This window comes from Phallusia mammillata, chromosome 6, assembly GCF_965637545.1.
Source record: "Phallusia mammillata chromosome 6, kaPhaMamm4.hap1.1, whole genome shotgun sequence".
In the NCBI taxonomy this organism is placed as follows: domain Eukaryota; kingdom Metazoa; phylum Chordata; class Ascidiacea; order Phlebobranchia; family Ascidiidae; genus Phallusia; species Phallusia mammillata.
Window position 1 is genome coordinate 17716125 of NC_137257.1, and position 16715 is coordinate 17732839.

The following is a 16715-nucleotide window of genomic DNA, read 5'->3' on the forward strand; positions in this document are numbered from 1 at the left end:
CCGACTTACTCCGACGAGAACGTTTAAGAGTATCACAATTTGATTGAGTTTGAGTTACAGAAGCTTCTCACTCCCAGGTTAGAAGTATCAAGAAATGGTTGCGTTACAGAAGCTGTTTTATTTCCATCTTAATGGTACAGAGGACTAACCTTAGGATGGGTTTTAGGAACAGTCTCACTCGCATCTGCAAGGTTGGGAGTATTATTATTCTTTTGATTTCTTGCTATATTTGACAAGATAAGAAGTTTAACATCCTCATATTGTGTAACATTGTCAAAAAAACGTTCATCAAGAACATCTCTTTTTGCTACTTTTAAAAAGTATAAAAAATATCCAACATCTCTTGCTATAATTGCTCCATGGAAGTTTTCAGTTAGTTTTTCCACTAACTTATCTTGATAAGAGGCTAGTCTTCGCTTCAATTGTCTATACAGCTTTGTTTTATCATTGTTGCAATACGAAGTGCGAAGTGTTAGCAATAAATCTTCATTACGTTTACCGGAACATATTTTTACACCCGATAACAGAGCAATCACATGAACACCAGATGCAACTCCTTGAAACACTGCACACATGTAAAGAATGTCAAGTGATGCATATCTGCATGTAAAATTGCCAAAGCTGGTATTATCACAATCAAATTGTTTTGAAGGGATATTATGCACGTCCAATTTAACAAGAAAGAAAATCCATGCAACACAGACAAAGACAGAAATGATGTTTCGTAGCAAGTACACTCTCGAAAGTATGAAGTAATCCATAATCCGTGAGCCAAGACGAGAGAAAAAGATATGCTGGTTTAACTCTTCCTCATTGTTTGTAAATTTGACAACAACTTTTCTACACCGCAAACGCAATTGTTTTTCCTGTTTAGGTGCCTCGAAAGTATTTGCTGTGACTGCAAATTGCACTAAGACATCCCAATTGTCGATTCCATCAAGTAGATCAATCTTCTTTCGAAATCTGTGCACAGATTTGACGCAGTGAGGAACGTACTCCCAGAAATCGTTGGCAACGAACAACAATGTGCCAAAAATTAAACTAATCCACCAAAAATCAACCAACAGTCTATCTCTTGCCTTGTCGACACACTCCTCATTAATATATTCTGCCAATGGTGACTTAAGATTGAAACTTTCCGTTGCGTTTTTTGGAACGCATATGACACTGTTAGTAGACGTTCGATAAAACAGCAACAACGTGGAAGACACCAAAACAGCTAGCGAAAACGACCGGAAATATTCCCACCAAGGCTTCATGCTATTAGTCGAAAGTAGGTCTCTCCAGACAAGTCCGTGACCAAGCATTATTTTTGATTCAAGCTACAGTAGAGGTGCATTTACTGTTTCCAGCTGTGATTTCCGATGCGTTAAGCTAAACTGATTTGACAGAGCTATTAGCCCTCTCTGTTGTTAAATTTGATCTACTTTTTCTCGTTTGTCAGCTATAACGAGCATCAAACACAGATAAATCGTTACCATCCTAAGGTCAACACCTGTGAAGTGTGGGCAAACACTCCATTTGTTTACCATGAAATCTTACGTTTTTCTCAATGCAATGGTTTTTGGTTTGACTAATGTAGTGAACTTATGACGTATTTACACGCTTATGTGGTTTTCTACTACGTAGTCTTTCTTGTACCGTTCCAACACCTTGCAGGTCATTCTAGTTACGAGCGTGTGTTGTACGGTTGTGCTGTTGGCTCCTGGCAATAAAACACTACAACTAACATTTTATGCATCACCTCTTTAAAATTATTCAAAAAAACTCCATCTGTTTGACTTACCACTGGATGGTTCTGGGCCACGCCTTTGTTTGTCGTTACGCGTCGGTTTACTCTACACGCAACGCAATGTGACACGCTATTTACAGTTTATTGAGGTGGTTTATTAAGTAAAATTCACTCAATTTCATGACAAAACTTAAACTTTAAAAATATTTATCATGTTAGTGTAAATCAGGGTTTCTTAAGCAGGGGTGCGAGAACTGTTTCTAGGAGGTGCGGGGTGCTGAATCATTAAGGTTGGTTAGATTTATTCGATATACATACAAAAACCCATGGGGGTGCGAAAATTGCTTGATGATTTGAAAGGGGTGCAGCAAGAAAAAAGGTTAAGAACTACTGTTGCAAATCAACAACATAACCACAGCCGTCCTGCCCAAGGGTCTAAAACAAATATTAAATGACACAAAAGCTATGTAATTTAATTGAGGCAAGTAATTCTGTCTTCGTTGTTTACCTTTCCAGCTTGAAGTAAAACAAATTACTTAGATAGTTGTCAAAACTCGAGAATGTTAAACAAACACAGGCTGTTGGTACTCAACAGTACGCGCAAAGCGATTTTTCGCTCAAAATTTTTGGACGCGATGCCACGCGACTGTGGTGTAGGCGTTGATTGAAAAAAGCTGTGTATAGGTGTAGTAAAGGCCACATTGTAAACATATGAAGTGATCGTGTCTATTCGCTTTTGTGTGTTTAGTGGACATGGGCTTAATTGCACCCCTGTGCTTTTGTATCCCCCAGCTAGGATTCCCTAGAATGTATTGACATTCTTTAATGATCAGTAAATCAAGTTTTGTAAGTTCTCAATCATGCACAGTAAGGTATTACCCTTGATCAAGAACGAATGGTCGTTAAGCTGAAAACAAATAGTTTTTAATTATACACATGTGGTGTACTAGGTTTTGTTACTTTTAAAAGTCTAATTTGTTATGCGTCGTTTCGTTAAGGATTAATTCATCAAGCGCCTATACGGCGAAAGCAAATGAAACGTTCAACAATAATGTAATTTTACAAATTGCATTTGAAAAGTTGACATAACTTGTTTTAACGTGGCTCTTGAGTCCAGAGTATGTTGTACAATTACGTTTGTTGCTTTATATTTTGTTTTGACAAGCATCAATTTGGTTTAATACTCCATTACTCCTATTAACGCAAGTATAGCACGTTTACGAAAGGGCCTTTATGTGTCCCAAAATCTGTGTATTTCCACATTGTGCCTACAAGGATTCAGTCGTTTAATTAAATGATTTTCAGTAAGTTGGATAACAAATTAGCTGACTAATGTTTGTTTGTTTTTTGTCAACAACCGAATTGAAGTTTATTTTACATTAAATATCATTGGTCGACTAATAAAATTTGCACCCATCTAAAGTCATCAATCTGCAATGATGGCAAAAACTATAAGATTTGTTGCCTTTACCTCAGAGTGGTAAGTGGTAAGCCCTAAAATGCCTTGTATAAAATCAATTGTCTATTGTGTTTGTTGTCTTGGTCTTTCCTGGTGCTGCAATGTATAGACCTGGCAATCAAACTTTCAGGCCTAAGCAGGCTTCTCAAAAACGAATCGGGTTCGGGCTCCAATTTCAGGCCCGTTTACAACTCCGCTTCACCTTGATTTACAAAATGCATTGGTTGTATTTGCCGTTCGTCACTACACCAAACCAGTAATTTTTCTGCCAGTGTTGTTCACAAATTTAGTCTGGTCAAATTTGTGTCACAACTTACCAAAATTTGATTTATTAACATGTTGTTCTGCAACGTTTGAAACAAAATAGTACAAATTATTGTAAAACAGCTGATCTGTTAATATTCTTAGGTGAGTAAAATCGGATGAGTACTTCGTAAGTTCAGAACAACTGCTCTAATGCAGATTAAATTTTTAGGTTTAACGAGAAAAAACATAAGCCGATTTTCGTTGCAGGATAATATGTATTTGAAATATATTATAACAGCATACGTTGTTCTGCATCACAGCAAGGTTCAATCATCGCACAGTTACATTCACACGTCACACCGTAAAGCACGCAGAGATCATACATCAGACACAAAACTTTCTATATTACACAGCGACACAAAATAAAAATAAAATCTTTAACAAAGAATAAACACTTTAGAAAAGATTTTAAAGTTAAACAACAAACTGTAATTAAACCGTTGTGTAAAGTTTGACTTCACATATAATAGTGGAAAATTTTGAACAATAAAGAAAGGCCTTCTACAAAATAGTTCTTCGTTTGACTGATTCGAACTTTGGCGGTTAGTCGTGCAGTACTGTACATCCGCAAGATGTCAGTCTGGAGCAACATACGCTGCCGAGGCTTCCCAATGAACGCATGCTACATTGTCTTTCCCTGCCCAACATTCGAGCAAAGCGATGTCCGTAATCACTTAACTGATACAAGCACTCCGGCCATTGGATGGCCCCAGAGTCGAGGGTCAAAGACTTGACAGGTTTCTGCAAAACATCGTTTTGTGTTAAATAGACAACTAACATAAAAATAACAATGCTGGGATCAGTTTGCCGTTATGCACATCCATAAATGTGTGTTAATATGTCTTATTAGTTTTCTACCTCAACCCAAGATTTTTACAATTGTTTGGCTAAAATCATAACCAGAAACCTAAGCGTGTTTATTGTTGAGGTGCGAATTTATAAGTAAAAGCCCCGAACCCCATCCGAATTGTTTTGAATATAGCCAAGTTTGTTTTAATTAAAATTGCGACACTGAAGTGGCCTAGTGTGAAATCAGGGCCTCTTTCATTTAAATAGAGTTCTAATACTGTCCTTAACCCAAAATAAACAACTCGGTCCGAACTATGTTCACAACCGTTGTATTTTCATAATAAATGCACCATAGGATGATGCGTGAATAAATGATAATTAAACTTTTTTTCGGGGTTTTACCGTTGGAGTGTCCGCGATAAGTCTGTCAAGTTCCTTTCGTAGTCTTGTAACTTGCTCTATGAGTGTATCACTGTCGCCCTCTTGTGCTCGGATCAAATCCAAAATGTCAATGAAAAGCCTGTGAACATAAGATTAACAACATCATGTAACGATCCTATATTATTCTGTGTTATATTTTTACTTAAGTTTTTATTTCCACATTAACAGACAAGCCAATTTAGTTGTAAAAGTCATGAAGTTTCGAAATGTTTTAGGTTTTTCTCGAATTGTTTGTACAAATATATTTACTTCTCTGTTTTTTGTCGGAATTTTTATAAATCGTGAATTGTGTACCTAAGATTTTATATGTTTCCAAATTGTTTTAATGTTTTGGTGAAAATGAAAAAGATTTTGATATAACACAGAGTCAGTCCACGGCAACTATGGCTCTTACCCAAACTGTTGGTTCATTCTTTCAAACATTTTTTCTCCTTCGTCAGAATAACTTTCTCTTCTGCATTGAAAGGGTACCCTGGCTGGAAAGTCCTAAAAAGTTAATGGACGGTAAATGTTAATGGTTCAAAAAAAAAATAATTGTTTGTTAATTGTAAAGTCGGTTTCCAAACTTTACTTACATTAAAAATAAAACAAACAGCAGTTTCTAAACTGTGTAATCAATTTTGGTGGGTTTGTCGAGTGCTTCACACTGCTATTGAATTTTTTTCGATGTCAATAACAAAAAATTGAGTCTTAAGCTTTGCGAGGTATGAAATTATTTTTCGTTATGAAAATATATTACAAATTTGTAAGGCACTAACTCAAAAGCATTAGCCTTCAAAAACAAGGTTTTATTCGCGCTTTTTCTTAATACGGGATGTAAAACAATTCAACAGACCACATTCGCCTCGCGTCGGTAGTTGCGCATCATCTGCTTGTGAAGTAAATGGAATTGATCTCGAACTTTCTTCAGCACTCCCCTCTCCCAAGTTGTCAAGGACGAGATGTGACGTCGACAGCCTTTTGTGTGGGGGCTAAAGCTGGCCTCTGATTGGTGCAAAACCACCACAGCCAATAAAGGCAGCACTTTCAGAATCATTAAACCGATGTTTTGCTTCATGATTTTTGGCTACTGTGACTGCTTTTTCTACGATCGTAGCAAACAGCTAGTTTGTCAAGAGTGAAAAAATAATTAGACTTAGTCAACTTTCGTTCGAATATATAGTCTGTTCAGGTGTTTAGATACGCCGAGATATGGTATTTTTATAGATAACGAAAAACTCATTCGCAAATTCCTTGTCAGTGACTGATTATAGCTAGTTAGGCCTTTTTGTTAAATATTTTCAACGAAGGTTAGTTTGTTGTGTTGTTCGAAATGTGGCAGTGTTTGGTTCCGCTAAATACTATGTGGTATTTTTGTGTGCAAAACGTCAGCAAATTTTTGCATTCTGCGTGGCATTATTTTTGCAAATTGGTAGGCGATACGAATTATTTAGGGTTTGCGGTAGCGAATTATCAAACCGGGGGCAAACGCGTTTGATTAGCGATGTTAGATTATACCGCTGGTTTATTTGCAGGAGTAGCTGCCTTTCTATTAATTCCTTTCTGCGTGCAATCTGAAGTCAGATAACTTAATTTCTAAGTCCAGAAAGTATTTTTCTGCTCGCAATCAAATATCGGGTAACTTATTTTTTTTGTTCAAATTTTAATGAAAACAAAATTTAATGTAAAACCTATTTAAATTGTACAACTCTGGCTTGTTAACTACATATAACTAAAATTCTGCTCTGAAAAATTTCTGTTATATTTTAATTAAAAATAAACAATCAATGTTGCAGAAAGACAAATTATAATACTCGAGCCCTTTGAATGCTGATGAAAACTGTTGAACACAATGCTTTTCACCCAAATGCTGTTCTGTCTCGCTATGTTCTGCAGAAGCTGCAATACGTACTTTGGCAGTCCGAGGCCCCGCTTATATAAGAGTCCCAACATTGACTTTAATCAATCAAGAGCAACAATGCTTTCATTTCGGAAATTTTCCGTGGTGAAATTTTTTTCTGATTTTTTTTTCAGGCAACAAATCCTAACATCAGGTCACATTGCGACCGTAGTACTACAACTCGGTACGGACCCGGCGTGTAACCCCAGATGCTTAACGGTTCACTGAGCGGACAATGACGTCGCTCGGAAGAGCAGCGTGCGTAGGCAATTCTCCTTTGTCTATTCGCATAACACACTGAATATCCGGATTTTGGGGAGAAAATGACAATTTTGCGCCGAATTGCTTATACTAATAAGTTAGGTCGCCGGAAATCGGCTCTGCAGTGTTGTTATTGCTCTTGTTGTTAATATTTACCAAACTTACGGTCGTATTTTTGCATGCGGGTCGCGGTACAACGGCAAAATGCTTGTGTTTCGGATTGCCACACAATTACCGAGTTTTGTGTCGCTAAGAATGTTACGTAAAGTTAAGACAACTATATGGTGGGTCTGCAAATAACGTAATACCTAATTTGTGATCAGGCGAAAATGACTTTCTGATACGATGGCAATAGCAAATAATAACATAACAGCTGCGAAGTGCTGTTATCAGAAAGTGGCATTAAAACTAGCTGGTGGCATTTGCGTTTTCTATGTTAAACTTGTAAGGCCCTGTTTTAGATCTGGACCTTTAAAATGCATGAAAAGTTCGTGCTTCGACACGAATTCATGCAAACAATTTGCAAATTTAAATATTCATGCATTGTGTGCTCCGAAAGACTATTCTCCTTGATGTACCGTGTTGATATGTTTGGTTGAGTCGTCTTCTGTGAGTGTTGCACACTTTGAAAGAGGCAAAATCGACCATACGAACAGACTTCTAGCTTGTAGGTGTGTCTTCGCAGCGCTTTCAAATTCGATATATATACCTTACTATTTCAAGCAACAAAGAAGGGCGTTACGCATATCATATGCCATAAACAGAAAGTTACATCAGCACGCGTGCCGCAGGGTCCACCCTTCGTGATCTGGAAATACCCAGTCCCGACAACTTTTCAGGTTATGTCGCCACGCAACACTGCGCATTTCGCGATATATGGGGGAAACCCCCCTTGTCTGGGCCTAGGGCGTTCTGGATCAGTGACCCATGGGTTATTTGATACTTCAAGACCGAGTTATTGCGCTCTCACGCGGAAGATTGGCCGGACGTACCGGCACATTTGACCACGCGATTTGCTTACCGGCAAAATTTTCTCCTGATCTGGAATCGAAAAACTTTTTGTAAACTGAAGACTATTATCACCTGCTTGTTCAGACAAGCAAGTTTCCCCGAGCCGGTCTATCCTTTGTTCGTTTGGAAATTTGTGAAACTTTCCTGCATTATTTCGAAGCCAAATTCTTTTGCAGGACGTTTTTGGTAGGTTGTTAAATAACATAGCACAAGTTTTTCTGGGCTTTTTTTTTATCGAAAACACAGATGTCACCAAGGGTCTACCGTTAGAATGGTCGAGCAACGGCGGCGGGTACTGTTGGTTTCGCGAACAATTACGTATTTTTTTGGAGTTGCAAATGTTAGTAAATAATGCAAAGGTTTACAGTAAATTTTGCGGGGTTAATTGCTGTTATCCAAACCCGGCTAAAACCTTCACAAAGAGCTTGTTTCAAAAACTAAAGAGAAAACAGGTTACCTAGCAAGCTTTAGGGTAGAAATTTAAATCAGGTTTTAGGTCTAAAAAAGCGATTTACATTTCGTAAATACTCCAAATTCTAAGGTAAAAAATCTACTTTTTGTTTACCACTAAAGGTGCATGTAATGTAAACTCGGAAACAGTTAAACTACCGTAGCTACACTGCTCATCAATGAGTCCTTTTTTGTACCATGGATTTATCTTTGGTAACACAATAATCAGTTTGTCAGCAAGTAAATGTATATATTTTTCAAAAATACAATATGCGCCAGTACAAACTTTAAGGCAATTATGTTATTAACTGCACTTTGGTCACAAACATCATATAACTTAATTACACACATCAAAAAGGTAACAGGTATAACTTTAATTATAGTACAGACAAATTTTGCGAATCACTGCATACCCACACATGTACCACATAGATTTTATTATACGCGAAAAAAATACACCAAACCAGTATAAATAAAAACAAGCACAGTTGAAACTAAATTCGGCGTAACTTTATTGGCACACCGTTTGAGGAATGAAGGGAAACACCAGGGACAGGTTTTGGTTCCAGTGTGTCCGTGTCTCTGTACACTTCAAAACGTCTCAAGATTTGACTGACCACAACTCGGATTTGAAGCATAGCAAAATGCTGACCGAGGCAATTTCTGTCAAAGTAACTCGTATTTAGAAACATGTATTTTTTATAAGGAGTATCTTAGGTGGTTAAGCAAAATGACGTTACAAAGTGTCATTTTTCCCACTTGAGACTATAATAATTAAGCTATCTGGGTTAAAACTACGAACATCCGAATTGCAAATAGAATTGTATACACAAGACCGGTGGTTATCAACCCGTGGGTCGCGACCCCCTTGGGGGTCGATTATCATTTGACTGGGGTTGCGAGGCCTTTTGATAAACATAAAATTTTATTCAGCAACAACAAAATAAAAACATCTAGAAGTAAAACAATCAAACCATTTGATTTAAACTTTTTTTGTGTTTCTGTACAATATATAACAAATGCTTTATTGCATCACTGTATGGAAGATAATTCAAAGTGCCACTGCGCCTCGTGGGCCAACGAACGTCAAAACAACAAAACAATTATGGTAGGTATAGCGTGTCAGTGTGTTTTAACCAGATACTTTATATATAAAACCAAACGGACCAGCAAGACGATTGTAAGTGATTGTAAGGGGGTCGCAGGTTACATTTGATTGCTAGAATGGATCGCGGGTTAAAAAAGGTTGAAAACCACTGCACAAGACCATAAAAAGTTCTGAAAATATCTCCTTACAATCCATTAAAATAGTGAAACTTTTTTCGACCAAACTGTTGAAAATAAATGCTTTTACCTTGGTCCAGCGGAAAAGGGCAGAAAGGCGAAAGTCTGGCGATCCTTGCTGTTCTCTGGTGAAAATCTTTCTGGGTTAAACACCTAAATAATTTACCAAATATGTGTGTTACATCATGCATTTAAATGTTGTAAGTATATTTGTTGATGCCATCACTTTATAGCAGGTGTCACCAAACTTTTTCCACTGTGGCAGGATAAGTTTGAATATGATTCGCGTGGGCCGCTTAGTTTACATGCCCCCTCGCCGTCTTTTCGACTTAGCCCGCGAGGCGATTTTTATTGGGCCGACAAGATACAGTCTTTCTGTAATCCTATTTACAATCTGGGGATGCGACTGTTAAATTGTATAGTTAGTCTCATCTTACCAACAATGTTTTTATATTACGCTACAAGTAACAAAAGAAGGCAATTGTTTGCGCACAATTAACACTTGAAGTCTTGTCTGTGACGTAACAAACTGGCTTTGGATCAATCCTTGGCGTTGTAATCATACGAAACCAGGTAATATTAATTCTACATATCGTGACAGTAAACTTTGGAGTAGGTTGGTTTTTAAATTTTACAAAGTTATCAATACGATTGGCAAACCAAAAAATGTGGTCGCGGGACGGTTGAAATGACCTCGAGTGTTGGATCCGGCCCGCGGGCCGTCGTTTGGTGACCCCTGCTGTATAGCATCAACAATGCTGTGTATATGCATTGGTTTCCTAAAATTTACATTTAACTTACATAGAACTTAAAAAAATAATCGGTGAAAAAATACGTCACTGATTCGTAACACTTTCTTAACCCACCGAAGGATTTTCCCAGATATCTGGATGTCGATGCAGCATGAAAATGTTTAACATTACGTTTTGACCTTTGACAAGTTTGATATCTGTTTCTTCGCTGTAGCGATGTGAGATTGTAACGTCCTCGCTTATTGTCCTCCCTATGATGTGAATTGTGGGCATCAGTCGCAAGGATTCCTTCACGCATTGCGTCAAATAGCGAAAACTGTTCACGTCACCGCTGTTGAAACCGGAAAAATTTCAACTCAACTGCTATAGTAAATATTTTGGTTAAATTGAGTCAGAGTAGTAAACGGGCCTAAAATTAGAGCCCGAAACCCGGCCCGAACCCGATTCGTTTTTGAGAAGCCCGTTTAGGCCCGAAAGTTTGATTGACAGGCCTCCACATTGAAGAACCAGGAAAGTCCAAGACAACAAACACAATAGGCATTATTGGACAATTGGTCTTGAACAAGGCGTTTTAGGGCTGTTTGGGCCGAACAAATGGTGATGTCTAAACCGATTGCGTGTGTCCCAGGTTGGGCAGCCTATCTTAAATTTGAGAAAACGGTCTAGCCCTAATGTTATTGGCAATATGGCGAGCATTTCGGTTGGTATACGGGTATAAAAGCTGACAACTGGACCATAATCCATAAGTGTTAAAATAATTTTTTGACAATAACTTTTGGCGTATTTCCTGAGAAATATGGATCGTGCATCTTAATTTTTGTACATAGACGTTTTTGGATGCCTACCAAAAATCGCTGTTTTCATACACTTACACTGACAAATACAGTTTAAATGTTTGGATAACCCTAAATCGCTGAGTCAATGCATTTCCCTCTTAAGTTTTGGGCCTCTCATCAAACCCTTTTCTGCCTGATTACGCCACTGAATTTAAACGGCAATACATGAATCCTAAATCCAAGCATTCAAACTGTATTTATCATAGTGTATAAGGTAAAAACTTTTTTAGTCTTACATATCGATTTCAGTTTTGTTTCCAAGAACCTCGTTTACTTCGTCCCGACATTTTTGTTGGCAATCTAAGTTTTGGGAGAGAAAATACAACGTCCACGCCATACCTAAAGAGTAAATACTTGTTAGCAAAAAAACAAAAAAAGAAAATGAAGTATTATTTGAAAAAATAACATCGAAAAATTAAAAAACTGTTTGTTTTATTCTCGATTACTTTAAAAAACTTCTAGGATTGTTTTTATTTAAATGCTTCTAAGTTATAAATAAATTGCAATGCACATTATACACATCGGTGAACTTAAGTAAACCTTAATTAAGTTATTACTGCCAGGCATAATGTATAAACGAGTATTGCTCTTCCAGCAGTTTTTATGATAAACAATCGACAGTCATTATCCTGGTGAAGGCGTCTTGTATGGATGTATGGGACATCGAAACGTCGATTAAGTATTATAAAAATTGCTGGAATACTCTTGATTGACCTCAACACCTTGCTACATTGATTCTTTGGAAGCTCAAGCAGAAATTGTTTTTTTGCAATTATTGCTCACCGTTGCCCACCGTTTCCTGTCCAGCCGAAAAGAAAGTTGCAACTTCGTCGCTAATCTCGTCATCGGTTAACTCGACGCCATCTTGGTCCTGCAATTCAAGCAATCTTTTGTGGCGTATAGTTTTATTGTATGTCAACTTTTAGAATACTATTCATGAATCTGTTCATAAGTTTATTGAGGAAAATAACGGCCCAAATACACATAAAAAGCGACAGGCTTTATTGTTCAAGCGTTTCGTTAATAAACGAGGCTTGAGCATTTGCTAAAACGTTTGAATAATAAAGCATGTCACTTTTTATGTCTATTTAGGCCATTATTTTCCTTATTAACCTTATGCCAACTTTTGTTTAGTTCTGAAGCTTCAGCCTGAACCTCCCTTATTTGATCAAACCAATTAGACTCAGGTTACATTGTTATTTGCAGGTATAGAAACTCCTAAACATTTTCACTAAATCAAATTGGTTTGATCGAGTCAGTGAAAGTTCGGTCTGAAGCTTATAAACTTGAAACAAAACAAAAGCTGACATGCTGTATTAGTTAAAGATTTTTTTACCTGCAAATTGCAATGTAAGCGTGCTATGTTGCTCTTACCCTAGTTTGAAGTAGAACGTCAAGAAAGTCCACATTTTTTCCTTTTCGTTTATGAACGATAAACGATTTTCCGGTGGACGGGTCATCAATTTCTGTCGTCTCAAAATCTTCAGCGGCCAAAGTCTTTAAAAGTTGGCGTCGTTCTTTTATAATCTAAACACATGAAGTGTTTGTAATTTGCAAAATAACATCCTTTTTTATAACCGGGTCGTTGTAAAAAAGTTTCGTTCCATTAGAAGGGAAATCTGAGAAAAAATTACTGTAAATGACGTCATATTCCTTTTGCGTGATGCGATACTAATGTGCGTTTTGTTTTCTTTAGCTTCCGCTAGGCGTTGATCAATGGGTGGAGTCCACTCCAATTAATTAAACGCTTTTACTCAACATATTTTTACTTTGGTGCGGCCGAACCCAAGTATCAGAGCTGATAATTGAGATTTATCGAATGTTCTACAAATTAAAGTAAACTAACGAATGTTGTAAACAACAATGTACCATGTAACAGGACAAAGAGTTAATAGTTATGGGCTACTCAATCGAATAACAAAAATAAGAAAAACATTTTTGCTTTGGCTTTATTCACTCGTCTTACCTTTCCTACTTTGCTATACACTTTTCCGACGACGTCGTGAAACGTTTTACCGGATTCCGTGCGATTGTAGATTAAGTCAAATGCTTGCAGAGGCGAAAACCAGCGCTTGAATATCAGGGCAGAAGCTTTGGTAACTAGATGACTACAACCCTCATCATTTCTGCAGAGAAAACAAACTGTATGATTTTCAAAGGTTTTCTTAGTGTTTTCTATGTATTGTTATGTTTTACAAAATATTACACAACCAAATATTTTAAACTCTCAAATACCCCCAAAACGAAGTGATTTAAAAGACTTAAAATAATAGCTTAACAGTATTTATATATAAAGACAGACCATTTTAAAGTTTGGTGTTTTTCAATTTGCATCTAAAGTCGTGGATTTAATTAATTGAAAACTTACACCGATTTGACTTTCTGGGACATTATGCATTCCATCATGTTAATGTAAGTTGTTTCAAGCAGTAGGCCACCCATATCAATGACTTCACCAGTGCCTGCTGCTTTATCGCATGTTTTCATTAATTCATCACAGTTTCTATTGAACACCATGCAGTGCCTGTAAACAAAAAGTTTGCAGTAGAGTTATGGTCAACATTATCGTTTTATATGATACGGCCTATCAGGGTAAAAGAGTCGCTTCGTGCACATAGTCTTAAAAACTCTCATTAATCATTAATAACAAAGAAAGAAAAGAGCAAATTTTTCATTTCATTTTATTTTATTCATTATGTGGTGTAACCACGTAGCCACATTTTGTTTGATTTGAGTTTCGAGTGCCGCATATTTCTTTTTTAAACGCACTAAAACTCGCGAATCAATGTGTTATATGATCCTAAAAGGACGCCGTCAAATCGTCGTAAGATACTTCCAAATAAACAACAAAAAATATATTCTCCCCAAAATAACAAAAAATGTAAATGTTTTTAACAAGGGTCCAATGCTGAACAAATTGGTGACTGTTGTCCTTTATGCTTTTAAGCTATACCAGTCTACAAGGCATATAGTTAAAGCATTAGTGATACAGTGTTATACTATATTTAATCGAAGTAGGGGATATTCTTACTCTTTAAGGATGTTGAAATGAAATATTGGAGTGAGAAGTTTTCGGTGTCGTTTCCAAATTTCTCCGTGTGAGACAACTAGGCCGTTTCGCAGCATCGGGTAAAGAAATTTCCTGTAACCTGAAGCTTTTGCATCTAAAAAACCAAAATCTCTTATAGTGTTCAAAAAACACTAATAAATTGTTGCTTAAAAATTACGATTTTAAATCAAACCTAAAAAATAAACATTGTTAAAACTTTAAACGTAAGTTCGGGTATAGAGACAAACTAAGTTAAGAGTTTGTTAAAAATATGTTTAATTCGATTTTGACCAAGATAACAAACTGACTGCATACATGATTTTGATAAAATTGTCTTGGCTACGTCAGGGTGATGAATAGAAAGAGTCATTCGGAATGGACCGATCCAGTATGGAAATATTGCTGGAAAATCTTTCATTCTTTGCATCAACTTATACAGCCCGCTAAACTCGTTCAGAGGGTACTGCGGAAAAAAATAAAAATGTTTCTCACATCTGAAATTTTGAATTGAAATATTGTATTGTACGTTGGTAATACTAAAGAAAATTCAGTGTGAAAAACCACTTAATCTGATTTTAATGACCCTGAATCGTCGCGGTCGTTTTACTTGAAAGGAGATTTCAATAATAAGAAAAGAATTACTTGGTAATACTAATTTATCTAATGTTTAAGCATAAACTTAGTGCGAATTGCACAAAAGATTATAACCTCATTGGCTTTCGGATTATTGTTTTATTTCCGAATTTTTACATGCGTTTAAATACTGTTTACATTAGTTTCACTCAACAAAAAAGAAAACAAAATGATGACAAATTTAAGATGATTTATTATTTTATTGTTGTACATTATCCCACCATTGTTACAGCAATAACATTTTTTCGCCATTTTTTGTGCAATAAAATTAAATGGCGGTTGTTGACCAAGCCTTTTTTTTTGTATGAAATAAAGTAAAAGCTATAAGAAGTCACAACAAGACTATGTCATTTGCTTATTGTATTTGATGTATGCATCAGTTTTGTTAAGATTAAACCACCAATGTAAGCAGTATATTACACCGTAATCTCTAAAACATAACTATTCCGATTGTGAGCTGTGCAATCTTTTTTGGATTATTTACAAAATAAATTAACCAATAAAATATTTCACACAGAACAATCTACATGAAACCTTTTCGTTACGGTATGGATTATAATCATAGTATCATACCATTAAGTTGACAAGAATTAAGAAGCAAAACATCAAAAATCAGTTTATGTTTTATGCATGACTTTGAGAATAATATTTTGAATGTGTGAAATGGTCACAAGTTTCTATTTTAGATGTAAACATACACGACCTTATACGTACCAGCCCAGGACCTTTTACAAATCTGGTTTATTTTTTGTTCACTCTTAAAATTTGGTGTCACTATTTTATGATGTCATTATCAGACATAATTGAATGCTTAACAAATATAGAATTTAAGAAACTGTTTTAGTCAAACATTCACTAACAAAAAGTGTATAAAATTTACTATAATGCTCTAATATGAAGCATAAATTGAAACTTTCGCTTTACCTTCAGTACGTGCCCGAAGAGCCAATGCTTGTCTTTGCTCCCACCTACAGATTTTGCATTTCGTTGTTGCATCAATTGCAACGTGATCAAAGGTTGGACCATCTTTATCAAAATAAAAGTTGGAACGGCGTAGAGCACAAAATATGTGAACGCGATTTGGCAGAACCATCCTATAGATCCTTCCATATTTTTTATACTTTAGTTTCTGCTATTAAAGTCTTGTTGTCAATATAATTTCGGGGCAATGACTATGAACGGTTAGGGGCAAGCTGCTTTTATAGGCCTGTGCAGTAGGTGAAGCATTTTCGTAAGGCGTGGTTCAACTTTTGCTTCACGGTTAATTCCGTTAAAGAGGAATATCACGCCACCGTGTTTATCAGAAACGGTCTTGCCCATAAACGCGATTTCCAGAATTGTTTGTCTGATTGTGGCGGGAACTTTCCCCGAAAATCTGCTGTCTGTGTAGGTATCTTTTGTTGACAAACGCCTTTTGCCCCGCATTCACGTGACAAATACAAGTAGTGATGCAGCGAACACACCCATATAATTTTGGCAAAATAAACACGTTTTATTGTTTTACCGCATTAAAGGACGTTTTGGAAAAATGTAACGTGGTTCTAAATTGAAATGACGACTTTGAAAGCACTTTGGCACATCAATGTTAGCACATTTCTAAACACAATAAAACTATGTTTATTAGTCGTATATTGCAAAAAATAAGCAAAGTTTGCTGCTGCAATTATGCATCCGAGTATGTTTTTAAGCCATGTAGTTTTGTTTCCACGCATTGTTTGCCTGAATTTTGATTGACAATGTTTAAAAACTGTTCTGAACCAATTTTGCCAAAACAATAACTTTTGCAAGATTTTTTAATCTCCAGAACTGTTTTGTTTTGTATCAGAGTAAACA

General features: G+C 36.4%; 1 protein-coding gene across 1 annotated transcript; it reads right to left on the minus strand.

The window, feature by feature from the left end:
• Nucleotides 1–8822: 8822 nt before the first annotated feature.
• On the minus strand, nt 8823–15908 carry LOC145234422 (cytochrome P450 4F1-like). Its single transcript, XM_080099156.1, has 11 exons — nt 15807–15908; nt 14565–14712; nt 14232–14364; nt 13569–13724; nt 13167–13326; nt 12575–12727; nt 11984–12071; nt 11437–11539; nt 10479–10695; nt 9683–9765; nt 8823–8991 (listed from the first exon to the last, which is right to left on the minus strand). The coding sequence occupies exons 1-11, from the start codon at nt 15906–15908 to the stop codon at nt 8823–8825; spliced, it is 1512 nt and encodes a 503-aa protein (XP_079955282.1).
• Between the last annotated feature and the right edge of the window lie 807 nt (nt 15909–16715).

Coding starts and splice junctions, on each gene's coding strand:
- LOC145234422 (XM_080099156.1), bottom strand. CDS start 15,908: ATGGTCCAACCTTTGATCACGTTGCAATTGATGCAACAACGAAATGCA. Junction 12,728..13,166: donor TGTATAGCAAAGTAGGAAAG/GTAAGACGAGTG, acceptor TCATGTGTTTAG/ATTATAAAAGAACGACGCCA. Junction 9,766..10,478: donor ATATCTGGGAAAATCCTTCG/GTGGGTTAAGAA, acceptor TAAATTATTTAG/GTGTTTAACCCAGAAAGATT.